Here is a 21,266-nt window from a genome sequence, read left to right on the forward strand (position 1 = left end):
AAAGGGTGGTTTCACCCTTGAGTGAGACCGAAAATAATAGTCAAACTAAAAATATTTTTCAGTTTAACCAAAAAAACTTATTTAGTTTTGAAAAATGGTTTATGTTTTTAAGTTTCATAAACCATTTTTCGAGTTTAAATTTCTCCTTTTTAAACCGTCGGACTACCACTGGAAGTCACCAATTGTTTTGCGACATGTTCAGTTTTCTATATGAGCAAAATATTAAAAAATATTTTTATAATAAATAATTTTGTTAACAAATAATATTTTACTTCATAACAAACCAAACTAAATCTTAATTGAATGAGATCAATAATGAGTAATTATAAATTGCCTACTTGTGTCATATTTATGTCTTACTAAGAATGATGTGGCTATTAAAATTACTCTTGGATCAAAACTTAAAAATAATCAATCATAAGCCCAATGATGATTTTAATAGTCACATCATTCTTAGTATGACACAAATATAATATGAGTAGGCCTCCTAAAATTACTCATCAATAAGTCAGGTTAACCGAAAGTTCAACGTCACCTTTATGATATCACTGCTCTTGCCTTCTGAATGTCTATAAATTCATGAGATAATAATACATTATTTGAAAGCTAATTTTTTAAAGAAAATATTTGAGAACCAGCATTTATGGTTTATAAAAGTATAGGCTCTTCGGTTCTCAAAGTTTTTGGAAAAAACAACATTAATAAATATTAAAAAACAGAAAGTGCTCCTAAATTTTTTTAAAATAATCTGTTCCCAAAAAAAAAAAAAACTACAAAAATAATATTTACTTTAATGTAACTTCAAAATATATTTTGTTTTTTGTTTTTTTTTTTTTAAAATCAAAACAAACTCCAAATCACTTTAACTAACATAGCCTATATATTCGGATAAAAAAAATAAAAAAATAAAAAATAGCCTATATATTTTCCCCTTCCTTGTACGACTCTATTTAAATTGTTGTAAATATTATTTCCATGTAAGATGTAAGCAATAATTATAGCCAAATTGGGTTTTTATTTTTTAGGTAGCCAAATTGGGTTCTACTTGTTGATGAGAGCGAAGAGAATGTGCTTCCTTAACCTAATTACACCGTTTATTTGCTGTTTCTTTGTCCCTAGTTGACAATTAATTTCGGAAAAGAAATAATCCCCATTAGCTGATTAGCGGAAGAGAGTAGAGACTCAGAGAGGAAGAGCCTGCTTCATATTGTAGATGAAAGGGTCTAAAACGAGGAAGTATAAGAGAATGCCAAGGATTAACAAAGACACTGAAGCAGAGGATTGGTGTTTCGTTTGCAAAGATGGTGGGGAGCTTATTATCTGCGATTACGGGTGAGTGTTTTTTTTGCAATTTCCTTTATTTTTTTCGGTTTCTTGTTGATATTTATGCAAAAAAGCTTTCGATTTTAGTAAGCGTATTCATGAAGAGGGTGGGACGGGAACTGTCTTTTTCTGGGCGACACATGTTTGTTCTTTTGAATACGACAACTTTCTCTTTGTTCTCAGTCACAACTAGCTTTTCCTTTCATCGTTTCTCTCTCTCTCTCTCTCTCTCTCTATATATATATATGAATGAATGAATGAATGAAATGCTATACACCACTTTGTTGATGTGCGACAATGGAGTCATTGTGTAAAATAAAATAAAAAAATTCACAGGCAAATTGAAAGTGGGATAAAAAAGTTGACCGTGCAAGTGAGATAAAGATTTGGTGTAAAAAGCCTGATGAAAAAGATAGGGATTGTTTAGAAATCCCCAACCATAATTTTTTAGTTTAACCCACCTTTGTCAATGTTTTCAATTAACCTAAAAAAGAAAGGAACTTTGACAATTATATTAGGTGGGTGTTAAGGTGAAAAAGGCACAAGTAGTTAATCTTGGCAGAGCAAAGAGCGAATGGTAATACCCTGAATTCCCACTATTTTCATTATGGCTCGTTGATTTTGTTTTGGCTTAAGCCTGGCACATTTGATTTATGGTTTTTTATTTAATCTTTAATTTTTAATTTTTTACCGTTATTGGGATTAAGGGCAATTATGTATTTTTGGATTTCTGCTTGAATAGTGGATTAGCCAAATCAGGGACCACATGTGCACATGTTTGCACTATTTAATAACTTTTTTTTTGTGTGGAAGTCTTTTGTAATGTTGTATTCGCTGTCAGTCACTATTATGTAAAGGATGCAAGATAGTGTGATTGGTGGGAACAAAATATGGCCACTCACCTCTTATTTTTATTTTTTATCTAAACAAAAAAGAAAAGATAAACAACGAATAGTCCCTTTTAGAAAGGAAAGAAAGGGGATTGGCTCCCCTTCCTTTAAAACCATTTTATTATCTTCCATTTTGATCTAGATGTAAGACGTGCACATGTAATGGGTCTAATAGGATTCATATAATAATAGTTGGTAGGATCCATAAAATAGTTGGATTTTGTTAGTTGGTTAGTAGGCTTAGCTGATTGGATTCTGTTAGTTGGTTGGTTGGTGGGCTGATATGAAGAGCCCAGTTCAGTGATAAAGATATGGAAGAAGAATGGTCAAGTTTGTTTCATTTCTTTGTAATAGGAGGTTGAGCACTCGAATCACTCAATACATTTTCAATACTGATATTACAATTCCTTCATATCTATCATCCCATTCAACAAACCTTATCATTTTCAATTCAAAAATACAAACCAAAATAGAAAAATTACGGATTTACAACAAACGTGTAACAAGTGGTATCAGAGCCCAAGATTCAGCTTGATGAAAACAAGTTTTGTTTGATAATGGCGGAAGATGCAAGGAGTTCTCAGAAGACAGAATCTGTGGAATTGTTACAGAAAGACCAAGATGAGTTCAAGATAGAAATCTTGAAGAGTAAAGCAGAATTTCAAGAAGCAATTCACAAAAGCCTAGTAGATTTTAAAGAAGCACTCCAGAAAAGTCAAGAAGCCTTATAGCAAGTGCAGTAGATGTCAGTTTCAAATCAAAGGTTGCAAGAAGTGATCAGAGCCAACAAGAGCTTCCCAAATTTGACGTGCATAATCTTTTAGCTTGGAATACAACATTCAGCAATTTTACTGACTGGAATAGTTTTGTGAAAGCAATGCAAATTCGTTTTGGACAAAGTTTATATGATAAACCTAGGGAATCTTTAACAAGGTTGAAACAAATGGATTCCGTGGAGAAGTACAAAACCCGGTTTCATCCTTTTTGATTTAACGCTGAATTTTGATGGGAGGGTTGACATTGCAAACTTCTGAAAGATGGTGACCCTAAATTGACACTTTTTAAAGTTTAAAGATATGATTGCAAAGTGATGAAAGATTAGGAGTGATAGGTGAAGTTTTCCCTAAATAGTTTCTTTTGAGTCATTGTAGGCAGTGTTTTCTTCTCTAATATAAGATATTTCAGATTGGAGTTCTTTGACATAGCGAAAGCGATAGACGTGAAAGAGAAACTGTGTTCTTAATACGCAAAATCAATACACATGTTGATGGAGAAAACTGAAAAAAAAAAAAAAAACTCTGATTATTCCAATACAACTGATCCACACTTACAGTAAAACCCTAAAGCTAGGAAAGGTAATAAAATCCTCCTACAAATGGAAAAAAAAAAAGAAAATAAGAAAAAAAAAAAAAAACAATAGTTATAGAAATACTTGATGGCAAAGAAAACCTAAAGATGGAAAATTCAAATAAAATCCTAATCTAAAATAGAAATCAATAAAATTGATTTTCTTTCTCAACTAAATATGGTTGAAAATCAGCTGGGATCTTGACAAATTCTTTCCTTCAGTATTTCCATTGTCTGAAACCGAATAAAAATCTCCTCAAATGGTGCTTTCCCAATATGTTCTTTGTTATTTTTCTTAATTCAGAAAACACCGAAAATATGGGTAAATATTGTCCTACATTAATATGTATGGATAGTAGGGCTATTAATAAGATCACAATCTAGTACCGGTTTTCGATTCCTTGTTTAGAAGATATGCTTGACAAATTAGTTGGATCAAAGGTGTTCTCCAAAATAGACTTGAGGAGTGGGTGCAATCAAATTAGAATGAGTGACGATGAATGGAAGACTGCATTCAAGACACCAATTGGGCTTGATAGAGAAATGCAAGCTGTTGAAGAACAACTTGAACAGCTACCAAAAGTTCAACAAGACGTTATTGAAGATGTGCTTGATGTCAAAAAGTTATATCAAGGAGTAGCAATCGGTAAAGGTGGTTCTTGACTTCGAACTAGTGAAAGTAAATGGGTTGATGAATAGGAGTTGAAGAAAATTGATCCTGAGTTGTATGCTGAAACAACCAAGGTTTTCTCGTCGAAGCCAAGTTTTTTAAAACTCAGAAGGATTGATGCAGGAACTTTTAAGCCCAAAACAAAGAAAGCCCTCTAGTCTATTTTTTCTAGTCCATTAACTATCTCAAGACCAATCTTTTATTATCATGTTGTGCTTTATAATATTATGTTTTTAGTATTTTAAAAAGGTTATGTGACTACCATGTGATTTTTAATGAAGTTGGATGTTAAAATTTATTTGTTCTATTAAAGATGAAGAGCTAGGATTCTGGGGTTACTAAAGGTTATTATAGTATTAAGTAGCCTCTTTTGAGACATTGTATGCAACATTTTCTTCTCTAATATATGATATTAGGTTTTAGAAATTGGTTTTATTCGATGATCAAAACGTTGGCCGTAAATCAATTTCATCACCCAAGTGCTTTGGTGTGAAAAAGATGGGTCTTTGCGTATTCTGGTGTAAGATGTCACTTGGTCGTCCAATAGAAGTGTTGACATCCCTTGTTATGAAGACTTTGAAGACTAGTGTTAGATGTCAGCTAGAAGTGCTGGCGTTTGGAGATTCAAGAGCACCAGTTTAACGTCACTTAGATGCCAGATAGAAGTGTTGACGTCGTGGAGGTTCAAGGATACCTGTTTGACTTGACTTAGATGCCAGATAGAAATGTTGAAGTCATGGAGTTTCGAGAGCACCAATTTGAAAATGTCACTTGAACGTTAGATAGAAGTGCTGATGTTGCTTGCCAATATTAGAAAAGTTAGCGATGAAACCTTGGCTGAAGTGTTGACATCAAAAGGTTTGTCATGATGCCATAGGGAATTCTGGTCTTAAATTTTTTTTTCGAACTTTTAGACATTGAGCTGACCTTATCCCTTTGACTATAAATAGGAATGGATGTTTATTTGTTCAATAGAGAAGTATAGCCCATTGTTGAGCTATAGAACCTCTTGTGATGTATCCCTTCATTCTCCATTGTTGTACCAAGAGAGTTTTGTATAAAGCTTGATGATTTTCCTCTCTTGGAGCTAGTTCTCTCAAACCACACCATACACAACCTACAAGCGCAAAGAGGTTTATTGGTGGGTTGGTAAAGGAGAGGCACTCATAGAAGGTTTGCTAGCAGGGAGTTAGAGTAGAGACACACGGGGAACGGGTCGTCCTACAATTGGTCTTAGTATTTTACAAGGTGTTGTAAGTTTACTTTGTGTGTAGTTAGTTCTTCTACATTATAGTGATCTCTTCGTTTTGGCTGTCCCGAAGTGATTTTACCTTTGAGGTTCTCAAAGGGTTTCCACTTCATGACCAAAATTCTTGTGTTGATTTTATGGTTGTGTTGGGGTTGGAACCCGGTCATTAGTTTTTATATGAAATTTCAGATCCGAGTTCTTGGATTCTGTGGAGCTTACAAGTGATATTTTATTGTTTCAACTTTGATCTTATATTCTTCTCTTTGCTTTAATCTTGTTTATTGCTAGAGTTTCTTCTTAAACCTTTTTGCAAGCGTCAATTTGCTTAAAAGGTGTCATCTTTGGCTGGTTCATATCAGATCTACTCTAGATTTGAGTTGTCCTTGCCGTATCAAATGAGTATTTTGTCAATGGAGGTTTTCTACCAGTGTTCAACTTAACACAGTTCATTTTTTGGGGAAATAATATAAGCCTCAGGTTTGGAATGCATTACTGTAGGTCTGTAGTGATGGTGACTTTCTTCTTATTTTCTAAAGAATCTGCCGAGCCTACTTAGATATACCTTTGGAGAGTACCTCATACTGCTGAAACTTGAACACATGCATTCCTGAATCAAACTCCTAATGATTAATTTTTTTGATAAGTTTTTTCTGGCAACGATGCATGACACCCAGGCAGACGTGCCCTCGACCAAATGGCTTCGGGCACAACTTGCGTTCAAAGACTCGATGATTTGCAGGATTCTGCAATTCACACCAAGTATTGCATTTCGCTACGTTCTTCATCGATGCGAGAGCCAAGATATCCATTGCCGAGAGTCGTTATGGTTTTGTACAAGATTCGCCTCCGGCACGCACACCGTTTCCGAGGCGACCGGAGGCACTCTTTAATTGAAGTTCCTTGGCGCAGACTGCGCCGGGGTTCATTGTTCGGCAAGAAGGCAGGAGTGTCTCCCTAGCGTTCAGGGGCACAGGGCGAGAGCACCCCCCGACCCCAGTTGTTTATACAAGTTCGTGAGTCATTTTGCTGGGGATGTTGGTGAGGAGAGTCTGGAGAGAGGACCTCCCCTATGAGATCCTTAACATAGTGAAACTGGGAGAATGTGGAGAAATATGTAGGCTATCCGACATCGTTTTACCTAGCTGCATAGAGGGGTACCGTTTTAATATGTACGGAGTATACCTCTACCAACCCGAGCGGGATGTTTACCTTTTAGTTTTCCGTTATTTGAACGGAGGCATTTAATTTGTTGATGGCTACTCGACACCGTTTTAACTAGCTGCATAAAGGAGTACCGTTTTGTATGTATGGAGTATGCCCTTACCAACCCGAGCGGGATAATGGCACATCACCGTTCCATAGTTTCACATGTGGAGTTTCCTTTGACACATTGATGCGCTTCCTTTTCTATCTAATGATTCATATGTATCTTATACATCTTGCAGTAATTCATTATGTCTGGAAGGACCATTTTCTCTTCATTTGATTGTAATTTGTGCATAAGTTTCTCAAGTATGGGTTGTCATCGTTAAGAAACTTGTAAATTGGCTTGGTTGATCTGTCAGCAACATGGCTTCATGACGAGCTTGGCCCTTTTATGTACAGTTGAAAATTTATGATATGTTTCTGTGAAATGGAACCATTGTTGAATAACTTCATCATCTTGATCCATTAATATAAGTGTACGTTTCTTTGTGCTACTTATGGCATTCTATACAAACATAAATGATAATTTTCAATGGCTTAATATAGAACATTATCTATGTTACTTCTTTAATGTATCTGTTCATTGCAGGGATTGTCTAAAAGTTTATCATCCTGGATGTGTGGGAAATGATGTTTCATTTTTTGAGACTAGAGAATCCTGGACTTGCAGTAAGCTATATTTCAACTATGATATATTTGGGTTTGATAAATATTGTCATTTCTGTGAAAATCTTTGCTTATCAAATATGGTGTGAATTTGGTAAATCTAGCATGTACGAATGCTTGTGATCCATCACTTGTTATATTGCATAAGATCAAGCATGATTTTAGTAAATTTAATGATCATGTTTAACATGTTTTAACCCATCTTGCTGATAGAACTGCACTATATGCTGAAGTATCCACTGAACTTGACTTATCCCACTTTATATTTTTATCTCACTGCAATTTTAGGTCATTGTTCTTTTCAATCTTATGCAAAATGAGTTAAGTGATATTCTTTTACATCTCAGATTGTCATTCGTGCTTAATATGCCATAAATCTCCAAAGTTTCATTGCTTGTGCTGTCCAAACTCCGTATGCAAACATTGCATCGGTGCTGCTGAGTTTGCACCTGCTAGTGGGAAGAATGGATTCTGCTGTGAGTGTTTGAAGCTTGTTCTACTTGCAGAAGAAAACATGGAATATGACTCTGATGGGGTATGTGCAGTAATCTTACGAGCTTAGTATGAAAGATACAGGTTTCTGCTTGAATGCATTATTTTTCATTCCTAAAATGGGGGTTTTGGATCCTGATACTCTGTAGAGAATATGACCCCGCCAACTTTTTAGAAGTTTACAAGAATGGGGCACTTAACTTTCAAATTGGTGTCTATGTTTTAGGGGCATGCGCAGTTGATTCGGTTTGGTGTTTAGGAGAAAATGCACACCAAACCAACCTAGTCAGTTTGTGGATTAAAAAAATAAAAGAAAAAAGAGCAATTGACTTATGGATATGAGTAACTTCATCGTATTGAGGATGTATTGGTCGTTCGGTTTTGGTGTGGGTTACTTGGTGAGAAATTGAGGGGGAGAATTGAGAGCATGCTGGGTGGCATAGTGACTGGTTGAGTGCAATGCTGTTGCTAGGGGCGGCTTAATATAAATTGGGGCCTAAGGTGAACAGTTTAGACGAGACCTATTTAATTTCAATATAGTGATATAATAAAATTTTATATCATACAAAATATAACAAAGTTATCTAAAAAAATCCTTCTTGCTTTTTGATATGCAAAAATACCAATTAAATTTATGTATTCAAGTTTCTTGAATATATCATTTTTAATGGAGAATATGATAATTCATTTAATATTTTTTGTGACATAGTCGATCGTAAATAGGATTGTATCAATTTTAGTTTAACAATTCTTTCTACAGAAGCAACTTTTGTGGGTATTATCAATAATATTCTATAAGTAATGTGTGCATTTGAAAATGAATATAATTTTTTTTATTTTTTTTATTTTATATATATATATATATATATATATATATATATATATATATATATATAGGCCAGTGTTTCAAGTGGAATATTTGTTCCTATTTCACATGGCAAAGATGGCTTTTACCTTCTCTTGATTTTACCTATTTTTGTCTTAGCAAAATTCCTTTTAGACAGCAAGATGCCGCACTTGGTAATCGTCTCCTGATTTTTTTCTAAATCAATTTGGCCATTATAGATGCCTTTCTTCCTTGAGATTCATTTAATCCTATATTTTTTCCTTAATTACACGCTGAACATTGACAAGCAAAATAGCAAAAGACATTTAAGGTATGTTATGATCTAACCTTATAAGATAATTAACTTTCAGTTGCCATCATTAAATTAAAGATGCTAGTTTTAGGGGATTTTATTTCTTTAGGGTGCATTTTAATGCTATTTTTTAAGGTGCTTTATTTCTTAAGGGGCTGTTGATGCTATTTTATTGGGGGGCCTTGTTTCTTGGGAGGCCTAAGACAACCCTCCTTAATTGCCCAGCCCTCTATCTGGCCTTACTATTGCTGAGTGAGTGAGTTGCTGAGAGAGACTTCATAGCATAGCGTTTAGATAGTTAAGCAAAGGGTTCACTGTTATATGAGAAAGGTGACAAAATCCTTGGTAGGTCACTAAGTAGAGTTGATTGAATTTGTGGTTATGTTTCTAGATCTTTATTCTTTTTTGGATCAAATGAGCATACAATTATGTTAACTTTTGTTTCTTCTTCAACTGTATGGTTGTTTGATTTTCAGGGCAAGATAGACTTTAAAGACAGAGATACATATGAGGGCCTGTTCAAGGAATATTGGGAAATCATAAAGGAAAAAGAAGGCCTGACTTTGGATGATGTCTATACTGCGAAAGCCAAGATGAAGAAGGGTGAAAATTCCTGGAGTTGTTCTGGTTCCATGGTGTTGGGTGGTGATGAAAAAGACGATGAACTCATAATATCTGATTGTGATTTGGATGATATGGAAGAATATAAGCCATTGCGGAAACAGAGGTGGTCCAAGGCGCAGAATTTTATAGGTTGGGGATCAAAACCTCTCATTGCATTCCTCAAATCCCTTGGGAAAGACATAACCAAACGGTTATCACAATATGAGGTTGATTGTATGATTGCTGAATACATTCGAGAAAACAACCTTGGAGACCCAGAAAATAAGAAGAGGGTTGTCTGTGATGAAAAGCTGCACTCTCTTTTCAGAAAGAAATCAGTATTTAAGAACCGGATATATAAGCTTTTGGATACCCATTTTGCTGAGAATTTGGTGCAATTAGAGGAGGAATTTGAGGATAAAGATAAAAGCAGTTTGATAGATAAAAATGAAAATCTTGAGGTATTATGTAAGAAACAGAGAACGTTGAGCACGGATAAAAAGTCTCCAGAAGTTGAAGTTGAAAGTATTGTCCAACCGACCGGTTATGCATCTATAGTTGCCGAGAACATAAATCTTGTCTACTTAAGGAGAAGCTTAGTGGAGGAGTTATTGAAGCATCATGAAAGTTTTGAAGGAAAAGTAGTTGGAAGTTTTGTAAAAGTCAAAACAGACACCCGAGATTATCTGCAGAAAACTTCTCACCAGCTTTTGCAAATTGCAGGTAATTGTTACAAGGCAAAATGACTGCTAGCATTGTGTTAATTTTTTAGATTATAGAGATTATATTAATTTGGATTCTTTATGAAATAGAGCATGTTGCACTAACATGAACCAAGAGTAATGTTATTTGGTAGATTGCTACATGATTATCATACGACTGGAAAAACGTGGCAGTGAAAATCAGCCCTTAATTTTTATGTTTTTTTACAGGTGCTATTCCAAAGACTGATATTCATTGCAACATCATCAAGTTGTATGGCAGTCGTATAGTAGTCTACGAAATAACATTAATCATGATCTTCAATAACTAATAATGTTTTTTTTTTTTTTTTTCCTCCAATTGCTTTTACCCTGTAGGCATAAAAGAAACCTCATCATCTGGTAAAATCCATAGTGAAATTCTCCTGCAAGCTTCCAGTGTACCAGCAGACATTTGCATTTCCATGCTGTCTGATTCTGACATCACTGAGGTAACTAAAATTATTTGGGAGGTTTCTCATTTTAAATGATGAAGCAAAAACTTTTTAAAATATTGATCAATTCAAAATGAGCTCAATTGATGATTTTTGTGGTATCAATCATGAGAATATATTAGGAATGGCCATTTGTGTATTCTAAAATCTGTTCCATTGCACAGTTATTTCTGGCATTAAATAGAGTATCAAGTTTGGAATATGGTCCCTTCATTGCAAATACCCTCCACAATATTTGTGTTCTAACTGTGTAGTGTTGTATGCAGGAGGAATGTGAAGATCTGCTGCAAAAAGTGAATAGTGGCCTGCTCAAAAAACCTACTGTCGTATGTAGTAATGACTAGTGCATATGTTGATATGACCGTTCTACCTGTTTAACATATGCTTTTTATTTTATTTTATTAAGTAGTCTTTGCAAAGATTCTTACGTGAAAAGGTTACAAAAGAAACACCAAGAAATGATTTATCCGGAAGGGCGAATTTCTTCTAAAGAACATTGTAGAAAATTCCTCTGCATGGTTATTCTACTGTGAAGTGAATTTTAAAGTACTTAGCTAGAATAAAATTGCATCTACTGAAACTGTCTTTAGTAGTCTTCTTGGCATAGTTTCTGAAGGTCTTGATGCCTTTTCCAATGAGAAAGAACTTTGTATATACTGAAAAATGTTATGGTTCCTTTTGAAACCACGTCATGGAAAAAAGGGGTTATTTTTAGATGAGAAAAGTTATGAGAAGTCATCTTTATTCTCACAACATATGTTTTGCAACGACTTAGATATGATGGGAATTTCTTCCGTCTCTTTTTTTTCTTCAAAAGCCAAAGAACCACCTCCTTTTTTGCCTGAACTTACTTCCTCAATCATATCCTTAAAAGGAAATATTCAGTCATAACGCTTCAAAGTCAATAAAAAATTGTTACTCTCTTTGTAGCTCCTAATCTCAACTTGGAACTATGTCAAAATGAAGGTAAATATCCACACCCATCACAGAAATAATCATGACGGTATTAAGTTGTGCACAAGTTAATTATCAAGCCAAAAAAAAAGTCCAAAGCTGATGACTTTGTGGATCTTGCCAGACAATTTTAGAATTTGTGGATGCCTTTTAATGCTGAGACTGTCTTTGTGGTTATCATCTCATAATATTTTTCCTGTTGTGATTCTCATATAGTCATTATTCTGAGTAAAAATTCTATAATTCACAAGGATCCTCAATCAGAAATTCATCCAAAGGATTGAAGCAAGCTTTAATTATGTTTGCCTCAATCATTGTTAGACAGAATCCTGGAAGATTCTGTCTTCTAGGTCCTTCCGTTGTATTACTCTTTAACTAGATTAGCATTAAGATAATGTATTTACTAGTTCTCTTCACTGGTTCACCACGGGGGCTTTGTTTGTATTTCTTGACATAGTCTAGAAAGCTCTTCTATCAGAAATTTGTTATGCATCTCACTTTACAGCTGCTAGATGATTGTCAAATGTTCTGGTCATCTTTCTTTGTTGCTCTGCCTTCAATGCATTAATGATATTAATTTGGTGAATCAAAATCTGAACCAGAATATGTTGTTTTACAGGTGGAGCTTGAAGATAAGGCCAGAATTCTGCACGCAGATATCACAAAGCATGTATGTTATCTGATTCAATTCTCATAGTAAAAATACATTGTGGTTCGTCTAGGCTAAAATACATTTATGCTTGAATAAATTTTGAATTGTTACCAATTTGGTGGTTCCAATTCGAGCAATGCCAATCCTGAAGTTTTCATTTGTTTTTAATTTATTGCCTCAATACGATACTGTACGTTATAACTGTTAAACATCACATGAATTACACCTGACTGAAATGACATGATATTGGTGCAAATAGTTAATAAGAAAGTAAAAAAGATTAGAAGAACAGAAATAAACCAAGAAAAAAAATCCATTCTTTGTACTTCTAATTATTTTTCCTTTCTCTTTTTGATTATTCAAATGATCTTTATCACGTTATCATGTTGTGCCAGATTTTCTCTTTTGAAAACTCAAATGAATGTAAACATGCCAATGCTACGTCATTTTATATTCATGGGCGGGGTCACATGACCTTTTAATGTGTCCATGGTTAATGGTGTTAAACAAAGGACATAATTGAAAATAAATTGAAACTTCAGGATTGACATTACCAAATTAAAACTTCAGGAAACCAAATTTACAACCTGAACTTTGGAGGAACAAATATCTATTTTACCATAATGATTTGCTATATAGCTTCCCTTGTACTTACCATTAAAAAGTAGCTGTAATCATTAAAAGTTTATCTTTAGGATTCAAGCAGTTGCATACACGAAGTTAGTGCATTGGAAGCCAATGAACTTTTATTCAAATGATACCTTCCCTTCCTATGTAAAGGAATGGTAGGCGGGATTGTGAGTTTAAGACATTGAGTTTGTATGGCTGTCTAAATTAAAGTTCTTGGATTGGAATGAAAGCTTGCTCCTGGGAAATTACAAGAAGAAAGAAGAAAAGAATAATTGTGTAGATATAGTATGAAATAATCTTAATGACCCATATGGCGCTCTCTGCCCTATTGTTATGTTGCAAAAGTTCTGAAATTGGTTAGCAATTTGGTGGTCAAAAGTATGCAAGTCTTGGAAGAGGGTCCCTAAAACATGTACTGGAGAGAAAGGGAAAAGTATACTTCAGCTTAGTAAATCTTTAGTCATTGTTGATGATGCTCATGACAAACAAATCGGTTGCTTCTATAGTTTTATCTAACGCAATTGGAAACAGTTTATCTATACAACATTGTTATAGCGCTCAAAATGTTCCATCTTTTACATGTATGTGTTTATTTATTTATGTAGTTTTTTGATTTGGCGTCTTCTACTCTTTTCAAAACAATTTGTTTTACTGCTTGCTCTTCATTTTCTGATCCTTATGCATTTTACACACATTTTTTTAGAGGATTGAGAGAGAGCTGGTTGCATTACAAAATCACATTGATCGGGCGAATGAGAAGGGCAGGAGAAGAGAATATCCTTCCATGGTTTATGATCTGTAAAATAGAGTGAGGATTGCTATCGCATGCCAAATTTTGCTTATACAGGATTCTAATTCCATTAACTACTTTCCTACGCAAGGTGAAATCTTCCAAAATTTCATGAAACAAAACCAAGACTTTCAAATTACAATTATTTGTCTTGAACTATCATATTCCTATCTGTATATTTGTGTGGTCATGTTAACTGGAATGAACTTGGGGGGATGGCTTTTTAAGATATTAAACTATTACTGTTCATATATCATTTCTACCCACTTGTTTTGCTCTGTGTCTGTGTTTTGTCATGCCATGTGAATCTCTGTAGCTGTGGACCTTAACAAGCTATGTGTGAAACATTATCTCAATTTCTAGACCTAAGAGAGTTGCTCAAAACGCCCTCAGAGCAGGAAAGATTGTTAAATCAGGCGCCAAAGGTTGTTGCAGAGGTTGTCGAGCTCAAAGCTGCTTCGAGAGATTTGGATGCCGACATGGAAAGAAGTCCTTGCTCACCACAATCGATCCTTGTGTGGAATCCCAAAACTCCTACTACTTAAATTGAAAAATTAAAGTTGGTGATAGAAATTTTGTTAATAGGGTTTTAGTCAGGGCAAGTTGACTACTAAAGTTGAAGATGGTTTTTTGTTTTAATTATCATTAGCAACTCAGATTACATATTCAAGTTTGTGCAAAATACAATGTTACAGACACAGTTAAGCTTGTTAGCTTGTTATCTTAATCTTTTCCATTTTTGGAGGATGTCTTTCCAACTTTGTTGTCTTGTTCTTTCTCTTGTATGGTGACCACAAGTTATTATATATATAAATATACGTGGCTATTTGAGTAACTACTACTAGTATATTATATATAACTATAGTATAAATATATGACATGTAAGTATGTAAGGCATATTATACAATATAGTATATAACTATAGTATGTAGGTAACGTAAGTAGCAAGTCTAGTATTCTATGTATAATAGTATTAACTATTTAGTTAACACTTAACTATAGTTAGTAACTTAGTATTTACTTCATCATTCCGGCCTCCTCTTCTTGGGAAGCTCAAAATATCAACCAAAGTGCATACTTGTATACTCACTATGCGGTAAATTTGGCCATAACCAGACTTTTCTCTGGTTATATTCTCAACTTTTTTTTTCCTAGTTGTTATATCCTCATTTTTAATGGGAAAGACCCACCTCCTAGTCTTTTTTTTTTTTAAAAAAAATCTTTTTCCTTTAGCACGAATTAAAAAAAAAAAAAAAAAACTTGGTATTTACTCTTTAGTATATAATATCCCATACTTACTAGTGACCAACGTATTTCCGATTCAAGAACATTGCATGGGACCTGAAGGTCATTAAACCTGCCACGTCAGCGTATACGAAAGCACAATTATATGCCCGGTTCATGCGGCCAGGCCAGGCCGGGCCGGGCCGGATGCTTATCATTTTGTTAGAGGGCCCTTTGGCCCATAGTGGAGAAAGACATGGGCTACTGGGTCAGGACTCAGGACCCATTCTAGAAGGCCCAAAATGGATTGTATGGTTTCCAACCATGCCCTAGGTTACTCAGTCCGGAAATTCCCCTTTTGCCCCTTCAAAGATTCATGGCTGACCCTGACCTTGTATAAAAACATCTAATATTTCCGCATTATATAATGATTACTCACTCTAATGGATATATATATATATATATATATATATATACTCAGCAAAAGAAAACAGTTTGTTTTCATAAGCCAGTTGCATGCCCCGACGTCTTTATCCTTTATGAGATGTCGAACAAGAATCAAGAAAGATAATATTTAATTGGATCTCATGGGAATAAAGTCATAAATTATAGTTTAAAGATAAGACCACACATAAGTGATCATTTAGTATTTACGAAAGACTAATCAAATAATGGTAGGTCGGTCAACAGCAAGAGCCAAGAAGCATGTAGTGCCCACGCACATGCATATCTTCATCAGAGTCTAGCTACTAATCGAACCTAGTACTGCAGCTAGCTCCGAGCAAACAGGGATAATGTTTGCTAATTAGTATTGCGACATATTGGTCGTATTAACTCAACTGCTTTTTAATCACTTAATTAATAAATAAGACATGCACCCAAATTAATCATATTAATTGGAATTATCTGTTGATCTCCTGTTGCAATCCTGTTAATTTCCAGTGAGACAAAATTGCGACTTTAGAATCTTTGACTTGACTTCATACATGAACCCCACTAATAATTAGCACTACTACTCCAAAACATAACCAAAAAAAAAAAAAAAAAATCATAGTAATTAAAGTTATATTTACAGTACTCCTGTGCTCATAAGAAAAGATCGAGGAGGGGGGAACAATGCATTGGGGTTTTCGAAGGTGGTAAGTTTTTTGGTGAGCCCTAGCTAGGTAAATTTTATGCATGAAATGGTGCGGGGAAAGTGAAAAAATTTGCACCATGCAATATGCATGCAGGGTAAAGGATTTTATTAGATATATATATGATTAACAGTACATGTGAAGAAGATCAGGAGAAACGAAAGCGAAAAATAATGAAGGATGAATTAATTGGTGAAAATGATTGTGGAAGCAATGATCAGAACTGTAGGGTAAAGGGTGTCGTCACTTTGGAATAAACCTCATGTTTTCTTGTAGCCTGGAAGTTAGCGAAAAGAGAATATATGTCTTAACATAAGGTATTTAAAATTCAAAGAAAAAAGGCCACCTTTTAATCCCATCAAATATCCTTTTTGAGATTATGATTCTTTTGGCCTTGTTTTTCAAAAAGGAATAGCTGCTGAAGCCAACCCCTTCAATTAATCTACAAATAAGCAGTCTCGAATGTGCCCTATTTCGATCAAGATGTAACACTCTGCCCGCATCCCGGCTACCCCACCCGCACCAACCGTGATTAGTTCACTAATTAATTAAAGTTTAACCCCTGTGGCTTGGAAAAAAATATCATGGCTCATCCATCGACAGCAACCAGGGCTCCAAAAGTCCTGGCCAACAACCATTTTATGCCTGGAGAGCATGATGGCGTATGTACTATACATCTCTCTCAGAAGCCAAATTAAGCCAGTTGTTATGTGTGTTGGGTAATTTGTCGGCTAATCCGGTTTCCCATTTTGGCTGCATCTTCCAATTCTGGCTCTTGTTTCCCACGGCATCAAAACGGATCATGACTATTAATTAAAATTCTAATTCTAATTAATGGTATTTCAAATGCATGTTAATTAATTAATTTCTAGCTTCTCTTTTTTTCTTTTTTCTTTTTCTTTTTTGGGGGTGGGGGGCCCTGCTCGCATCATGCTTGGATAATTGTTGACTACCATATCCCCTCTACGCCCCCACCAAAAGAAAAGAGAGGAAAAAAGCGACAAAAAAAAAAGTAGTCTTGTTTGCTGAAATAACTATGCGGTGATTCCGATTTAAAGCACCTTGATCAATAATTGGAATCTTTTAAATATATATGTAGGTAATTTAGCAACATCAACTAGTACTAGTACATCAAGAGAATAAATTAAAGGTTAGCCTAGCTACAATTAATGAGATGTCCTAGCTAGATCCATAGGTATGTAGGGTGAGAGCTAGCTAGTGATGAATGATTACGTCTCATATCAAGTTTTAATCGCAACAAATGAGTGGTAAATCTTAGATTACCATAGATTACCGTCTATATCAAAAGTTTAAAATAATAAAAAAAAATGGTTAATTTAATCATTTCATTTATATCCTAATAAGCTCTTCAAAATGTGAAATATTTAATTGAAATGAGATTAGGTGAACGACGAAGATAATTAAGGTTTGAACTCAATACCTTTATTCTAGTAACATATTAAAATTAATCGTCACTTTTTTCCAAAAGCTTAATTAAATTGAAAGGAAATGGTTAACTTAATTAGTATATATATAATAACTTTTGAATTAAGGTGACGTCCCAATAAATTTTATCAACACATATGTATATATATCTAATTAACTTGAAAATTTCCCTAAGCTAGTAAGTGGTGTCAAAACCTAATAGTAGAATGTGACAAGGTGGATGATGGTGATTCCCTATTACAGTGGAATTAAGCAGACGGTGCCTCAAAGGTTGAAGCTTGATGATAAAAGCATTCTCTTCACGTACACATTTTCATCTGTAAAGATGCAAAGTGCAGCTACAAATGATGTGATTCTAAAAATAGCCAAGTGACTAGACATGAGACGTGATTTTCTTTTTAGAATGGCAGAAACTCATGATCAGGAGGTCTATCGTCGAGCACTAATGTCCACTGATTAATTATTACAAGATATCCGGGTCAATTTCGATTATATATATATATTGCTTAATTACTAATTGGGTGGGAAACCGAGAGCTTTTAGGAATTATGATCTCATGAGTAGAGCTATTGATGAAGGCTAGGCTAGCTGTGAGGAGAAGATGAAATTCTTTATAGAAGAAAGAAATTTTTGAGTTTGTACGTGGAACTTCTTAAAGGCAAAAAGGCATTGAAGATCAACGAATGAAAGTTTAAGCTGAAGATAGTGAAAAGCTAGCAAAGGACAAAGCTTGATGTGTGGCAAAGAGATCGATTCAATCAAAGAAAAGGGATTGCTATACTGATATGTTTTTTCTACAGTTGTAAAAATTATAAGCTCCTTGGATCTCGAGCTTGAGCTAGCTTTGTGCCACAGATCCCAAGGAATTGAGTTTGGAAAATGCTCCTCCCGGCCGGGAATTACCATGATCTAGACCACACTGGATTAGAGATCATCTAATGAGCCTTTTGCATTGCTTTTGATGACTATTAAGTATGTTAATGATATATAAGAAATCTTAATGTTCTACTTGAATTTCGAAAATGCACTATATATTAAGTACATTGGGAGTTATCTTTTCTTGGCAGATGCAAACAAGTGAGAGAGTAGGGTTTTGTAATGAAAAATTGAGATTTTCTCTAGGAGGCAAAGTCTTAAGTGTTGTGAGACCATGAACACAAGCTTGTAGGAGATCTCATAGTGGTGTACTAATTTTGCTAGGTTTGTGGTATTTTGATGTGAGATCAATTATATTTGTTCCTAGAGAGGTGATAGTCTTATGTTAATTACCTAATTCACTATGAACTCATGTTTCGAGCATAAAGTTGAGTGTTATAATCTCTATTTCATTAATTACAATGGATTGATCAAATTCATTCTATGATTTTTCTTTCATACGCAAGGGTTTTTCACCTCTGAACCATAAAATAAAGATTAATTCCTTACCAGCATTAATGAAAACCTATCCAGCTTCCTAAGAATAAGGTCTTGCTCTCTCCTAGTCGATCAAGTAAAAAACATACCCACTGATTGAAGATCAAAAAGCCAGAAAGGTGTCTTAAAGACAACCTTGGATGGAACTTTATTTCATGCATACACAATTGTCTTTAATGTTTGGTTCCATAAGGATAATGGTATATTAGAATTACTAATCATACTTATCATTTATCCATTTTCTATGTACCTACTATAGTACTATTTGCCATTATCATATCTTACGATGTTGATTTTTTTGCCTTATAGGTTCTACAAGCATTTAACGCCTCAACCTTATCATTCAAAAGATAGAGATACATATATCTTGTATGTTCATCATTGAAAGAGATAAAATATATTTGACCATTTAATTAGGTAGGGAGTAAAGAAAGGTTAACATATATAGTGTTTCTAATATCAAGAATTTCAGAGCTCTTTTTAACACATTTTGTAATTTTGTTGTTCTGATTCATGTTAATGCTATATATATATGTATATATAAGATTCAAAATTTTCATTTACTAACTTTTTGATTTCATGGATCGAAGACTTGACTTTATGGTCTATGTTTACTTTTAATGTTAATTGCCTTGGATCTAAGGGTTAGAAGTGATTGGCACAACCAAGTATGGATGGTGGTCGCACCATACAACATCGCTAATTGGGTGGATCACTTGAGGTCAAACTCGGTTGGACAACTAATAAGTGTCTGCCATTATATCTCATCGGGGCACCAGTATGTATCACAGGATGCCAAACTGAAAATTTGGTGGGCATAACTAATCTTATAAAACCGGTTTTAATAAGAGAAGGTTGACAATTCCTTATAAAAATGCTCAAGATCTTATCCACGGACAATGTGAAATTATTCCTTAAAAGAAAAAAAAAAAGGCAAATTAATGGTTTCAATATTAATTATGATCAGTCATGTATATATATACATATATGACGTCACTCATTGTATATAATGGGCCATGGCTCTCATCAATCATCATAACCTTCTTTTTAATCTTTCAATGAGAAAAAAAAATAAGAGTTTACCTGTCAAAGAAAAGAAAAACAAAAATAGAAAGCGATCGAGAAAAAGAGAGATGGCCAGACAGACCTAAGTGTGAGGGTGACGATACACGGCCAGCGAGGGTCGTAATCCGATAGCATGGAAGGGTACGTAAGGCATTTGGTATCCTGCAGTTGGTGGCATGGCCTAGAATCCCGCTATTTTGTTGGGTTTCAGTTTTCGTCCCACATATTAACTGAAAATCAAATAAGATTTTTTTTTTCTTCCCTATTGTAGCCACGAAAATTCGTGAAGGAGCAAAAATAATGGACCTATCAATCATCCTCAACATTTAACATACTCCTCTATATATTTTGGATTCATTTCTAATTTGTTTGCTGGTTGATGATGATGTGACCAGGTCAATAGCCCCCTTTTTATTTTCTTCCATGTGGTCAGTAGGGTTTAGCGTTTATATATATATGCACCAAATACATAAAACGACGCGTCTCCTCAAAATTCCATCGTCCCATTATTATCCTTGGACGAACCCTCCATGCTTGTATGATGTCAAATTAAACTCGACCATTTTCCCTTTTTTTTTTTTTTTTAAAAAAAATAATAATTAATTTGAAGCTGTGACGACAGATTTAGGCAAAAAGTAGGTAAGAATGGGAAATCAAAATATGATTTTGTCTCTAACGGTAAAAAAAATTTGTGTCACCCTGAGGTAAAGCGCATTAATTAATTAATGTAAAAATTTCTTTTCAAAGTCTTAGAAAAGAAAAAAGGGTAAAGAACAAAAAACAAAGTGCTGTCGACTAATTAATCAGAGCCCGGATTTAATTACATGCAGCAATAATAAGTGTGAACTTGTTTTGTTTGTTGAGAAAATTAAATAGCATAGTTCTTAATTTGACTCTTCCATACTCATGCCATGACAATTACGTTTGAATACTTCATCTTCAACTTTTGCGAAAAAGTATCTTGCAATTTGCAAAGAGAATATAAGTCGTTGTACTAGATGAATATATCAGATAAAACTAGATATTTTATTTATGTTCATAATTGAGAAAAAATAATAGAGATTTTGCAGGTTTTTCTATATATATATATATAAAGAAAAATGTTAGCTGATGTAGCTATTCATGAGTTTGAAAATTCTGATTAATTTAGACCCAGTACTTGTTAATTAATTAATC

At 34.3% G+C, this 21,266-nt stretch overlaps 1 protein-coding gene and 1 non-coding gene across 2 annotated transcripts; one reads left to right on the forward strand and one right to left on the reverse strand.

The window, feature by feature from the left end:
- The first annotated feature begins 1,061 nt into the window (after window positions 1-1,061).
- On the forward strand, window positions 1,062-14,495 carry LOC132188374 (uncharacterized protein At5g08430). Its single transcript, XM_059602804.2, has 9 exons — window positions 1,062-1,332; window positions 7,275-7,354; window positions 7,699-7,886; window positions 9,459-10,308; window positions 10,665-10,777; window positions 11,047-11,106; window positions 12,354-12,404; window positions 13,720-13,790; window positions 14,153-14,495. Exons 1-9 carry the CDS (start codon window positions 1,214-1,216, stop codon window positions 14,349-14,351), a joined length of 1,731 nt encoding a protein of 576 aa, XP_059458787.2. The 5' UTR covers window positions 1,062-1,213; the 3' UTR covers window positions 14,352-14,495.
- Window positions 6,144-6,299, reverse strand: LOC132188916 (5.8S ribosomal RNA). The gene has a single exon (XR_009440975.2). It is a non-coding gene; the product is annotated as a 5.8S ribosomal RNA (ribosomal RNA).
- Window positions 14,496-21,266: the final 6,771 nt, after the last annotated feature.

The sequence above is a fragment of the Corylus avellana genome, chromosome 6 (assembly GCF_965113065.1).
Source record: "Corylus avellana chromosome 6, dhCorAvel1.hap1.2, whole genome shotgun sequence".
NCBI classification, from domain to species: Eukaryota; Viridiplantae; Streptophyta; class Magnoliopsida; order Fagales; family Betulaceae; genus Corylus; species Corylus avellana.